Consider the following 13,297-nt stretch of genomic DNA (forward strand, 5'->3'; position numbering starts at 1 on the left):
TCTTATCAAGGGAGAAAGAAGACAAAAACAATTTAAGAGTAATAATTTTTAAATGTGGCTAATCATTATAATTATGATGATCGTTTCAAAGATGACGTTGAAGACAGAGTGAAGATATGTGAGATTTTGAATGAAAGAAGAATTTGTTGGGTCAAATAGTATATTAATTCAAGTCTCACATCGGATAGTAGGAAGAAAATAGAATTTGAGTATTAATATAAATAGATATGGTAGAGAGAGCTTTCTATTTTTCATTCAAAAATAGTTAGTTGAGAGAGTTTCTAATTTTTCCGTTTAAAAATTGTTTGTTGAGGGGGTTTGCAACTTTCCTGTCCAAAAACTGTAGTTGAGAGAGAGTATATAATTTTTCTGTCTAAAAAATGTAATTGAGAGAGTTTGCAATTTTTCTGTTAAAAAAATATAATTAAGAGAGTTTGCAATTTTTCTGTTTAAAAATTGTAGTTTGATGGGTTTGAAATTTTGTCCTTAAAAATTGCAATTGTTTTTTCCCAACAACTATGTGTTGTGTATTGAGGTTGCATGACCATTCAATTCATTTATCAAACCAATCACGTTCTTGAATGTTATAAGTATCAGGATGAAACATACTAGTGAGTATAATATTTTACCGTAACTGTCACTATAAGAAAAAGCTTGATTAGCTAGGGATATTAGTGAAGTGAATTACCCTCACTAAAATTTGACGTTGCTAAGGGTTAAATCCCCAGTGAATCACAAAATAAAAAATAAATAAAATAATTGGTCTAGGGATGCCCCTCACAAATGAAATAGGAGGGATTTTTAAATTTTGAAATGTTAACCGCTCTGCAATTTGCAAGGGCTTAACATCACAAAACGTGATGGTAGCATACGCGTGGGGTAACCTCTTGCAATATAAGTCTTAATGTCAAGCTTTAAAGATTTTTTGAAAAGTGAGAAGCAGGTTGTGAGGGGCTGCCCCAAGCAAAATTTGTCCCATCAAACATCTTCGTCAGTAGTGCGCCAACTACTTATGAAAAGTTAATTACAGTGTGAGGGAGCCCCTCACCAGTTGTTATGTTTAAAGCAAATTCTTCCTTTCATTTTCCACCGATATATTCATTTCTCTTCAAAATTCTTCAAAACTTCTTTCTCATTCATCTCTCTTCTCTAAAAATTTCAAACCTTCATATTTTATACATTTCATGGTATCAACTCTTGAAGGATTATATATATATATATATATATATATATATATATATATATATATATATATATATATATATATATATATATTTGTCTTTGTCTAATTTTATACATTCTAATTTAAATAAGATATTTATTAATATATTTAATTTTCAATTTCTGAATTTAGGTACATTTTTATCATCTAGCAATTAAGGAGTTCAAGTGTTCATCCAAGCAACCGCTTGTGACTAACCAACAATGACATGTTCAGTAATATGATTCAACAAATATAACATTCGTTGACCCCTTTAGAGTTCTGACTTTCTCTCGGTCTTCTAAGAGGATTTCCACCATAGTGATATCTATCATCAATCTCACAAGAGTCTGATCTTCACTCGATCCTCTTTGAGATATGACTATCACTGACCCAATAAGATCTGACCAACTTGGTCTCTTATAAGGATTACCACAATGATCGTAATCATTGTCTTCTCAAGCTTCCGATCTTCATTCGGTCTCTCAAGGTACAATCAAACAACGGTTTGATAAATGTTTTCTTACAATATAATGATTCTACACAAGCTGGAAGTAAACAGTAAATTAAGCACATATTGTTTAACACAGTTATGAGCAACAAATCATGTGTTAGAAAAATTTACATGAAGAAACATAAACCTAAATAACAATACAAGAAATAACTCTTGTGTTCATTATATTGTCCTACAAAGATGTATATAATAAGAGGTTGGGTAGCGTCTTGTAGTGGTCTTCTTCTTCATCTTATTTGTGAGCAAGTTCCGAGAAATAACTCCTTGCTTCTTCTGATTTCTATCAAGATGTATATGATTGTAGTTGAGTAGCATCTTGTAGAATATTCTTCTTCATCTTCTGATCAGCTTTTGCATATCTACTTAGGCATTAGCATCAACTAATTGGCCTAGTAGCATTTTGAATTAGCACGTGCTTCAGCTTCTCCTTTTGACATATGCTTCTTAACATCAACTTTTAAACATTGTCTTCTTTGTTGATCCTTTTGTTCTTGTTAATTTGTGTTGGTTGAGTTCCATTCAACGCAAATCAAAATTAACAACTGCAACGGAAAAAGCCGTTATAGCAGTATGAACATCAACTTTGACATCTATGGTAATAACATTAGTAGCGAGACCAACGACATCAAAAGCTACATCAGATTCATTTGAATCAATAGGTGTGATATGAACAATATAGGCGTTGCCAATATCGTCAACCTTTGTTGCATGATTTGATCTTCTTTTATAGTTCTCAAAAGAGACATTAAAGGATAAAAAGGTCTTTTGGCTTCCAACGGCTAGTTCCCAACGGATAGAATCAAGCATTGCTGTATATAGTATTTTCCTTTGTCTCGTAGCTTGATACATTGTGAGTTGGTGGGAGACAACTTCTGCAAAATAGTACGCGTATTGGATTATAATGGAATCTGTAATGTATTGTTGTACTATTTTCTTCTTGACTAAGTTCTTGATCTTATCTTCAAATAATGTACTTCTGATTCTGAAGTAGTAATCTCGGAAGAGATCAACTTTATCTTTCTGATAATGATCCTGATGTGTAGTTCAAAAATTACTTTGGTGTGAAATATAGAATCATTATCTTGTGAGAGTCAGAGTCTCGTTTATCAGAACTTGACAACAACAACTCTTCTGAAAAGTGATACTCGACTTCTGATATGGAGTGGTCTTGTGACGCTATAGCTTGTCCAGATATTGTTTCAGAATCCTTAGAATTAGAAAATTATTTTCCATATATGCAAGCAACAACCAATCTAAGAACAAGTTTTTTCATTGTTGAAAGCACTTCTGATTCTTGGATCTTGGTATCTGATCTCCTTGCTTGATTAGCTCGGTTCTTATCTTTAGTACATCCTTGAGTCTGATCTTTGTATTCTCGGCTTGACCTTTGACGTGTCTGATCTTGCATTCAGAATCTTTGACTTTGTTTTCAGAGTTAGAAGCAGCAGCTCTTCTGATGAACAAATCTTGGTTCTTGATCTTGAATTGAAAGCTCGCTCTTGTGTATTGGTTTTCGATATTTGAACAGAAGTTCAAACGAAATGCTTCCTTCTGATTACTCGTGGCTTCTGATGCAACATCTTATTTGAGAAGCGCGTAATAACTCTCCTTCTGATGAACATTCAACATTCTTAAGAACTACTAATGTTTCTTCATATTCAGCTACAAATAGTATTTCTGAGTTGCCTTGCTTGTTTCTGATGATTCTTTACGGACAACAATCCAGAATCTCTTAGAACATATTACCAGCACACTCAAGAAAAATATTAGAAACTAAATTTTTACATATCAAAAATATATATACTGTAATCGTCAAAAAATTAAGACTTATTGCAGAACCAAATCTTGTTCTTACAATCTCCCCCTTTTTGATGATGACCAAAACATGTATTTTGATAGAACAATTTCATAGGAATAAATCAGCAATATTTTATGTTGGAGTGTACTTATAAGAACTTGCTTTGTCAGAAGGTACACCAAACATATTTTATACATTTTACAGGTGTTGTTTTACTAGGTCTATCAAAATCATCATCTCTTCTCCCCCTCTTTGTCATAATAAAAAAGGATATAAACACAAATTTCAAAAGAAGATATTTTAAGAAGTGTTAATCCCAAAAATTAATTTATGCTTGTTTAGAGTCTTTCTTTGATGCCAAGACTCACAAAAATTAAAAATTAGAGATATCAGAACACAGAATACTCCTTTTAGCATTTGGACTTGTTCATCAGAACTTAAGTCTTCAGATCTTCAGAGCTTATTTTCTTTGGACATCAGAACCTCATAACTTTAGAGTCTTATGTTTTTGATCTGCTACTGTTCGTATAGAGCCTTTGTAGCACAAAAGCGAGAGTTAGGTTCTTCTGAGGTAGGCCACGATGTTCATCAGATTCAGAACCTGTTTCTCAGATGAGACACTCCTCTTGAGTATTAGAATTGGTAAAGATAAGATATCCTGATTATGAACCGTCCTAGGTAACTCCCTTGGTTCCAATAGATTAGATACTATCTTTAGAGTCTTGATACCAGAGATCTTCCATTTTCAGAACCTGATTGATAGATCCATTTCAGAGCCCGATTCTCATTCTGGAAAATGCAGTGCCTAAACGAAATCTTTCAGATTCTGATATGTTAAAACTAAGTGAGACCTTTTATAGCTTCTGGAGAATCAAGATTTGTCTTGATATAACTCATGATTCTGAATCTTCTATCTAATACTTGTAGACAGTCTTCAACTTCTGATAAGCTCATTTCTTCTGGCACGCGTATTTGAATGTAGATTTTGTCTTGGTTGCTTCCAGGAAGGACTTGTATTCTGAAAAATCCTGTTTTGATGTCTTCAGATCTGAATCTGAGAATTCTCAACTCCAACAAATTTCTTTCATTTTGACCAGTCTAAGAATGCCTAGTGAACTTGTTCAGAGTTCCTCGGTTAAATAACAACAAACAAACATCAGAGATAACTGCTTTTTATTTTATCAATTGATTAGAGATTGAATTATTGCTCAGAGTTAATGTTGCTAAAGATAAAAAAATTAACATGCTTCTGACATAAATGATATTCCTTCAGATTCTTGATTTATATTCTTTACTCTGTATTTGTTTATGATGATTCAAAAGAGATGGTGTATAATACTTGAAGATAAGCTATTTCTTGAAAAGAAAAATTAAACTTAATTTTTTCATTCATTCATTAAGGAACACAGACACATACAAACACGACCATACAATAATATAAAAGCTTAAAGTTAACTTTCAGAACAGAAACACCCACAACTGATATATCGAGCATAATCCAGCTAAACTATATAGACCTGATTTTACATCTTACTTCATCAAGACTATGTTTAGGTCCATAGAACATAATTGATCTAACAATCCCATCCTCGACGAAGAGTTTAGGGAGGACTCTCCCAAAAGGTATAAAGGACTGTTGATGGTTCCTGGAGATAATAATCGACTCTTTCAGATAGTTGTAAATGGTCTGAGGTAGATTAACTTTGACTTGATTCACAAGATAGTAAATGAGAACTCTGTCATCAAAATCTATAGTATCTACATTGAACTTTCTTTGTCTCAAGTTGTTTCGAATAAACTGAAACCATAAGATAGCAGTGGAAAGAAGTGTTTTAGGATCAGTTGGTACAAAATTTCTAGAAGTGTCATGGGTAGAACTGAACTTTTCTTCACGAGTGTATCTGACATTGAATTTTCCAATAGTGGTGCCAGACAAAGGACAGCAAATGCTGCAGTTAGAAAATTATGCTGGAGTTAATAAGTTTTGTGCCATTACATTGATTTTATCATAATTTTCTAATTTGTTGCGTTTCTAAATGAGTAATTATATGGGAAAGTCTACAACTATCAAGTAGTGATATATGAGAGAATTCAAACGATATAATCCTATTTTACTATTGATTTAATTAATTTTCTAATATTTTTATTATATTTAATTATTTATTAAATTATTTAAATTTAGGAGGTTTTCAAAATAATTTACTCTATAAATAAATAACTTTAATTAACTTTTTGTGACGGGAGATAAGATTTTCTCATAAATAAATTGTGAAAAATTGGCATATACTTGAGGGTTATGCGATGGGATCCAAAACCGTTGTTTTTCTTTGGCACGCTTTTGATATATGCTCATTAATTAGTCAATGCATATTTTGGTCCACCCTCTCATTTCTGATCCTTTTGTACTTTTAAGAGAGAATGAATCTATATTGCTTTGAAAGAATGAGGCAAACAGTGAGGAAGAAATTTGATTCTACTACAATTTCAATTAAAGTCACACAAAAGAGAAAGAAAACATAGTTTAGTGTCCTTATAGTAATGGAATTTTTAAATTATAAGATTTGAATCAAATTTTGATTACTTGTTTCTTCTGTACTTCCCCTCCAGGACAATTTTGAAACCACTTTTTGGGACGTGGTCACTCGACAACATCAGGTAGTGGAGCATATTGGGATTCTATTTGCAAAAGCTTAACTCGAATATAAAAAAGAATCTTAATGGAAAAAATATTGGCATATGCCATAGTTTAGAATAAGGGGAAATAGTAGCATTCAAAAGAAGGATATCCAGAGCATTGAACCATCGAGTTTTAGCCTATATAACATGTTGGGAATGTCATACACTTAAATGAAAACAAGATACACTAGAAAGCAAGAGTGAAGAGTGATCAGGGAGTAATGTTTATGTTTTAATAAGCAAATCAGTCAAAGGGCATTTCTCTATTGGCAGGTGAGTTGAATCTATAGAAATTTACTTGCCAAAGGAGAGTTGCCCTGTGAGTGTTTTAGCTTAGATAGGTTAATTACACTTGTTTATTTATTATGTGAGTCTTTACCTCAATCTCTCAAACTCTCTAAATACTGATTTAGCATTCATGGTTTTAAAGCATTCACTTTTAGTGCAGTGATATAGCAATGTGTACTTTTAGTAAATTTTTTTGTAAAAAAACACATATTTTTGAATATCAATAACTTTTCAGTTGCATGATCAACATCTTATTTAATTTAATTTTTTTGTTTACTTTATTGAGATGCATGATCATCATCTTCTTATAAAAGTGCAATATAAATTATTTGTTTTCTTTTCCTCTTTCTATTACATTTCTTCAATATTTTAAAACGTTTAATTTGAATATTAGTATCAACTAATTTTCGTCAACTATGTATGTATTTGTAACTAATATTTAAATATATGATTTTTTTTAGTAAGCAAGAGATACTATATTAATGAGAAAGGAGAACAAAGGATTCTCCAAACCTTACAAGCGGATACGGGAAAGAACCCGACCAAAAGGAAAATTACAAACCAACTACTACAACGAGAGGAAAAACAAGGGATCCATAACAAACTCATAATAGGAGAAATTGGGATGTGCAATTTTACCACAAAACATCCACTTCCAAGCTAAAGCTTTAATATTCCAAACTATATCGTTAATACTCCACCTATCCTTCCGAAAACGCACACCGTTTCTAAGAATCCAAAGAGTCCAAACACAAGCAAGCCAAATCATTCCATCCTTCCCTTTTGTCACTTTCTTCAAACGGAAAATGTTATGCCAATCCAAAAAATTAGTTTTGCAATCTTCCACATCCTTCTCCTTTTCTCCCACCCAAACGGCAACTTCCCACCACACCTTCTTGACCACCCCATAAGATAAAAAGAAATGTCTCGTGTTCTCCACACAATTGTCACAAAGAATACAATTTAAACTATCCGCGGGAATTGCCATACCTCTTCTCACCAAGAGATCTATAGTAGGAAGTCAATTTCGGAAAAGTCTCCAACCAAATGCCTTCACTTTAAAAGGAACCTCCGATTTCCAAAGAATCCCAAACGCCTCATGATTTTTGTCAAAAGGACCATGAGGAGTCCGAACACGCCTTAAATACTCGTAACATGAAGCAACCGAGTATGTCGGACCCGTATCCGCCTTTCCCATCTGTAGCGGGGAAAATCTGATATCGAAGCCATGGGATTGACTCGAACCAATATTTCGTTTGAAATCGCCACCGCGCTTTATTTTTTCAAAGGAAAAGGGAAAAGAACGAAAAACCCGAAGTTGTTTTTAAAACAAGAAAGAGAACTCAGGTTCGGGTGTTGATTATATGAGGGGAAGGTTTTAAGCACCCCTCATATCTGTGGTACTCCACAGGAACCTTTTTGAAAATCTGTGTCGTGTGTGCTAAAAAACGGGTTTGTTTTATTTTTAAAATAAGTTCGGCAAGGCGTTAAGCCTTGGGCCTACATACCTCCTTAGTGTAATGGAGAAGTCAGAGCTAATGTAGTTCCGCTTAAAGGGAAAACATTTTAAAAAAATGAATAAACACTTTATCGTCGTCGGAGAGAAATACTCAGCCATTGATCTTGAGCATGAGAACAAATGAGTTCTTTGCATCGCAAATGAAAGAAGGGCTCCAACTCGGATAAAATCAACGAGTATGCCACTAGCTCTCTCACGCAGAAAAGATCTCATTATATCAATCAATTTCAAAATCGTGGGGTATAACCACTCGTTTCGACAATTAACAGTGTCTAAACTTTTGAAAAAGGGGCCACTAAGGGCAAAAGATATTTTAAGAGAAAAGGTTTTGAAAAGATTGCAAACATAAGAAGGTTTTTGAAAAAGGGAGAAGATTTTGAAAATTAAAGAAGGGGAGGAGATGAAGAGGCTATCCTAATACATAAAAATAAAAGCTAAGGAAAGAACGGTCTAACCGAAGAAGAAGCCAACACTTGACATTATGAGTCAAGGTAGATTTCCCATCCTTTGGAATATCAATACTAAACCAACATTATCACTTGGGGATCCAGATGAATTTATTATCTTAGCACCACTTTGCATTAAGCACATTAAAAATTCTGACGAAAATCGGGCAGAGTAACGGCTGTTTTCGGGTAAAATCCTTATATCAATGCCTTGGAATTAACCATCAAGGGCTTTCAAGGAAATACCTGCACAAATAAACAGACAACAATCCAATGCCAGACAGACAGAATAACAGCAGAGTAACAATATCATAAGGGTCCAGAGGTACTAAGTCCATAAGTCCGAATCTCCAAAATGCTAGGGATAGTAACCAATAGTCCGAAAGAGAGCCTTATGTGTTTTTTAGATTTTTTGTTGTTTATTAGTGTTTTAGCATAAAAATAAAGTATGGTCCAAGTGGACAAAAGAAAAATAGCGGAAACATAAACATATGTCCAAATGGACAAAGGAAAAATAGCGGAATGTAAATATGATGAAATGATAAAATAAAGAGATAAAGCGAGAAATATAAAGAGCAATATAATAAAGTGCAGAAATTAAAGTCAATTGTTAGATTTTAAAGATAACCATCTTGAAACTTGTCAAGTATGTTATCAAAGTTAGTAATAAAGATCGATGGTGAGTGAAGGATGTTCTCGGATTTAAATTCAATGGAACTTTATCAGAAGCTTGATAAAATCATAGCGACTACACGATAAAATTCCATAAGTCATAAATCAACCGCATACAATTCTCTTCCATGTTTGATCTTTTTGATTCGGGACACGAAATATTGCGCTATGTTAAGCAGATCGCCAAGTGATTTATGTAGAAATCACCCTACAACGAGGCCGGTCAAAACTTTATGTGCTAATGCATGCGAGAGGAATGATATGTAAATCATTCTCCGAAAGCAATACCGCACGAAAAGAAAATGGTGAGTGATCTAGTCTTTACTACGGACTAGGTCGCTCTTTTTAATACGTTTCGCGGTACTTCCCAAAATTATGCAAAGCAGTCAAACTACCGCGCCGCCTCCAGGATAAAATAGCCCAGTTCTATACTGTACGATTATTACTTGCACGGTAGATAATCAGTCTAGAAATACACCCTCAGATGATACTAAGACCATTCAAATATGATATAAATATCACCTTAGTATATGGTATAACGACTAGTCGTAGTAATTTCTCAAACCAAGAGAAATTTCAATAATTCTCCAAAGAGTATTCAATAATGGTCATTTCACCAATCACAATAATTTCTCAAACAAAGAGAAATTCGAATAATTCTCTAAAGAGAATCCAAAAAAAATTATACTTGATAATTTCTTAACTCAAATGAGGAGAAATTAACATTATTTTCTAAGGAGAATTAAAGAAAATACTCGGAAAATTCAACGAATAGAAAGAAAGGGGGAGAGGTTGGCGCTTCGACAATTCGAAAGACGCGGAGTTATGAGAGTGAGGAAGGAAAAACTCAAAATAAATTTTTGGTGTGTTTTGGAATGAAACAAGTGACTTCCTCATATAATTAAGTAAACTAGACAAGATTTCTAATCTATGCAATGTGAGACTAAGGAGTTTTTTCAACTAACACGCAATGTGGGACTTGACTTGGGAAAATTTTCAATTCATCTCCCTATTTTGGAATATTGACATAACATTCTAACAAAACCCAAATCTGTTTCAAATAAATTTGGGTTTGATTCGGGTATCTCTGACCCACCAACATAATTTGTTTTTTGAAATTAATATTTTTTAATTTAAATATTTATTTGTTCTAAAATTAAATTTCATTAAAAATAATAAAATAAAATATTCTCAAAATATTTCATATTTAAATAATAAATACAAATTAGCATAGTAAAATATTGACCAAATTTTTAATATTCCATATTAGCAAAATTAAATAATAAAGTATATAAAAAAATAACTAAGGTGAATTTGGGATGGGTACTAATGTCCCCATTACCTGATTTGGCCTCATATTTAATAATCAAGGAAAACTTAAACCTAAACCCAATTAAAATAGAATTTCCCCGTAAAATTCAGAGCGAATTCAGTTAGATATCCACGAGTACGAGTTATTATTGCTATGTCTAAGGCTCTGTTTGGTAAAACTAGCTTTTAGCTGATAGCTGGTAGCTTTTAGCTGGTAGCTGGTAGCTTTTAGCTGGTAGCTGGTAGCTGATAAGCTAATGTGAGTGTTTGGTAAATTAGCTGTTTCATTAGCTGATAGATACAAAATGACATTAATGACATTTTAATTAATAAGGGTTATATTTTAGTTAAAATAATAAGGGTATTAATGGAAGAAAAACTCACAAGCTAAAAGCTACAAGCTCAAAAGCTACTTCAAATAACTTTTAAAAAAAAAGCTAAAAGCTAGTAAAAAAGCTACAAGCTAAAAGCTAAAATAGAGTTACCAAACAGAGCTTTTTTATTAATACGAGCTGAAAAGCTAAAAGCTAAAAGCTAAAAGCTCTTTTTTATGTCTTACCAAACAGACTCTAAGTGATGGTGATTCTATTGTGTTTACTCATCTATCATAAATGGAGCCGATTTAATGTAAATTTTCTTCAGTGGGATATGGATCCTCTATTCATTTACACTTTATTTGAATTAATAAAAAGTCTTTGCAATTAAAGGTTAGGATGTGCCCTCAATTCCGAAATACATGAAACATATTCAAATTAGATATGTTTCACCACCTATCTACGAGTCAGTTACGGTAACGGGTACACACTTTTCCGAGGTCGTCTTAGTAAATTTACCATATGTATGAAGTATATTTGAGTCCAAATACTTTATAAATAAGAGTCTTACCCTTAAGTGTGAACTCACAATTAGTTTACTCATCTGCTACCAACTAGCATACTGTCTAAATTAGGCATCAAAGTATCTTTTGGAAGTATCTCACACATTCAAAAAAGTAGGATAAAAGATTGCAACAACATGACTAGTGACACAAAACCCACATCATATGTTACGGTGATTCGTCCGACAAGTTTATACAAGAATATTAGTGTTCATCATGGAGTCCAATAAAAGATCACATATACTTCAAAGGTTAACTAACATTGAGATAGTCAGAATTATCTTCCACTAGAACGCTTGAAAAACGAGTATAACCATCAAACTCAGAGTATAGGAACGAAACCTCTTTCCTAGATGCAAAATTGGGTCAGGTAATTTAATAATTGACGGTCCAACAACAATTAAAAGAAAATGATATAGATCACTATGGTTTAATTATAAATGAAAAATGATCATATAAATTCAATTATATTAAATAATCATATAAAAAAATACTATAAGATGGAGATAATAAAAATGAAATATTAACATTTAAAAATAAAAATGATCTCTCAATTAATAGTAATTGTTGATTAAAATAAATAGCTACTATGTTGATAATGACCCGTGAAATAAAAAAATAATTTGATGCGATATAAAATATATTTAAAAACAAATGTAAAATAAACAATAATCATGGAAATTTAATTGTATTAAATAATGATAAAAAATCGTGAGATCGAGAAAAAAATAAAAATAAAGATATTATCTCTCAAATAAAGACAATGATTGATTAAAATAAAATAGACATTAAGTTGATAGTGACCCGTGAGATAGTAAATAAATAAATAGAGAAAAAATTAAAATGAAAGTAAGAAAGTGTGAAAAAATGTGAGAGAAATTTGAAATTTTAATTAAGATAGAGAAAATGTGTAATGATCGATTAAGAAATAAATTAAGAAAAATTAAAATAAAAGTAAGAAAGTGTGGAAAAATTAAATGTAAAAGAAATTTAAATATGACTTCCATCATCCAATTAATAGTAATTGTTGATTAAAATAAAATAGCTACTATGTTGATAATGACCCGTAAAATAAAAAAATAATTTGATGCGATATAAAATATATTTAAAATCAAATTTAAAATAAACAATAATCATGGAAATTTAATTGTATTAAATAATGATAAAAAATCGTGAGATGGAGAAAAAAATAAAAATAAAGATATTATCTCTCAAATAAAGACAATGATTGATTAAAATAAAATAGACATTATGTTGATAGTGACCCATGAGATAATAAACAAATAAATAGAGAAAAAAATTAAAATGAAAGTAAGAAAGTGTGAAAAAATGTGAGAGAAATTTGAAATTTTAATTAAGATAGAGAAAATGTGTAATGATCGATCAAAAAAAATTAAATATTGAGTTGATAATGACCCGTGAAATAATTAAATATTTTTGAGAATAATAATTAAATGATCGATTATTAATATTTTTTGCGATAATAGATAAATGTTGAAAAATTAAAATGAAAGTATGGAAAAATGAAATGCGAAAGAAATTTGAAATTTTTAGTAAGATTAAAATTTAAAAATAGATTATTAATATTTTTTGTGATAATAAATAAATTAAGAAAAATATGAAAGTAAGAAAGTGTGGGAAAATGAAATGTAAAAGAAATTTAAATATGACTTCCATCATCCATGGCTTACATGTGATGTCATCATTCATGCAATAAAGTTGTAGGGAAAATGTTATTTAATTCGGACCAATGAAAAGCTAACACTTGGGGCATCCATTCAATAAAGTTGAAAGAGTGAATACTTAATTTGTTAGTTACAAAAATGACATTTTATTAGTGCAAATAAATTTTGGTGAAAGGGTAATTTAAGCAATTTGGTCAATCTATTATTAATAAATAGATGAATAGATAGTAGATAGTAGATTGGTCAATCTATTATTAATGAATAGATAGTAGATTAGTGCAAATAAATTTTGGTGAAAGAGTAATTTAGA

General features: G+C 31.4%; 1 protein-coding gene across 1 annotated transcript; it reads right to left on the minus strand.

Moving 5' to 3' along the window:
• Nucleotides 1-7,045: 7,045 nt before the first annotated feature.
• LOC131650803 (uncharacterized) lies at nt 7,046-7,465 on the minus strand. Its single transcript, XM_058920515.1, has one exon. The coding sequence runs from the start codon at nt 7,463-7,465 to the stop codon at nt 7,046-7,048; it is 420 nt and encodes a 139-aa protein (XP_058776498.1).
• Between the last annotated feature and the right edge of the window lie 5,832 nt (nt 7,466-13,297).

This window comes from Vicia villosa, linkage group LG2 (genome assembly GCF_029867415.1).
Source record: "Vicia villosa cultivar HV-30 ecotype Madison, WI linkage group LG2, Vvil1.0, whole genome shotgun sequence".
Classification (NCBI taxonomy): Eukaryota; Viridiplantae; Streptophyta; class Magnoliopsida; order Fabales; family Fabaceae; genus Vicia; species Vicia villosa.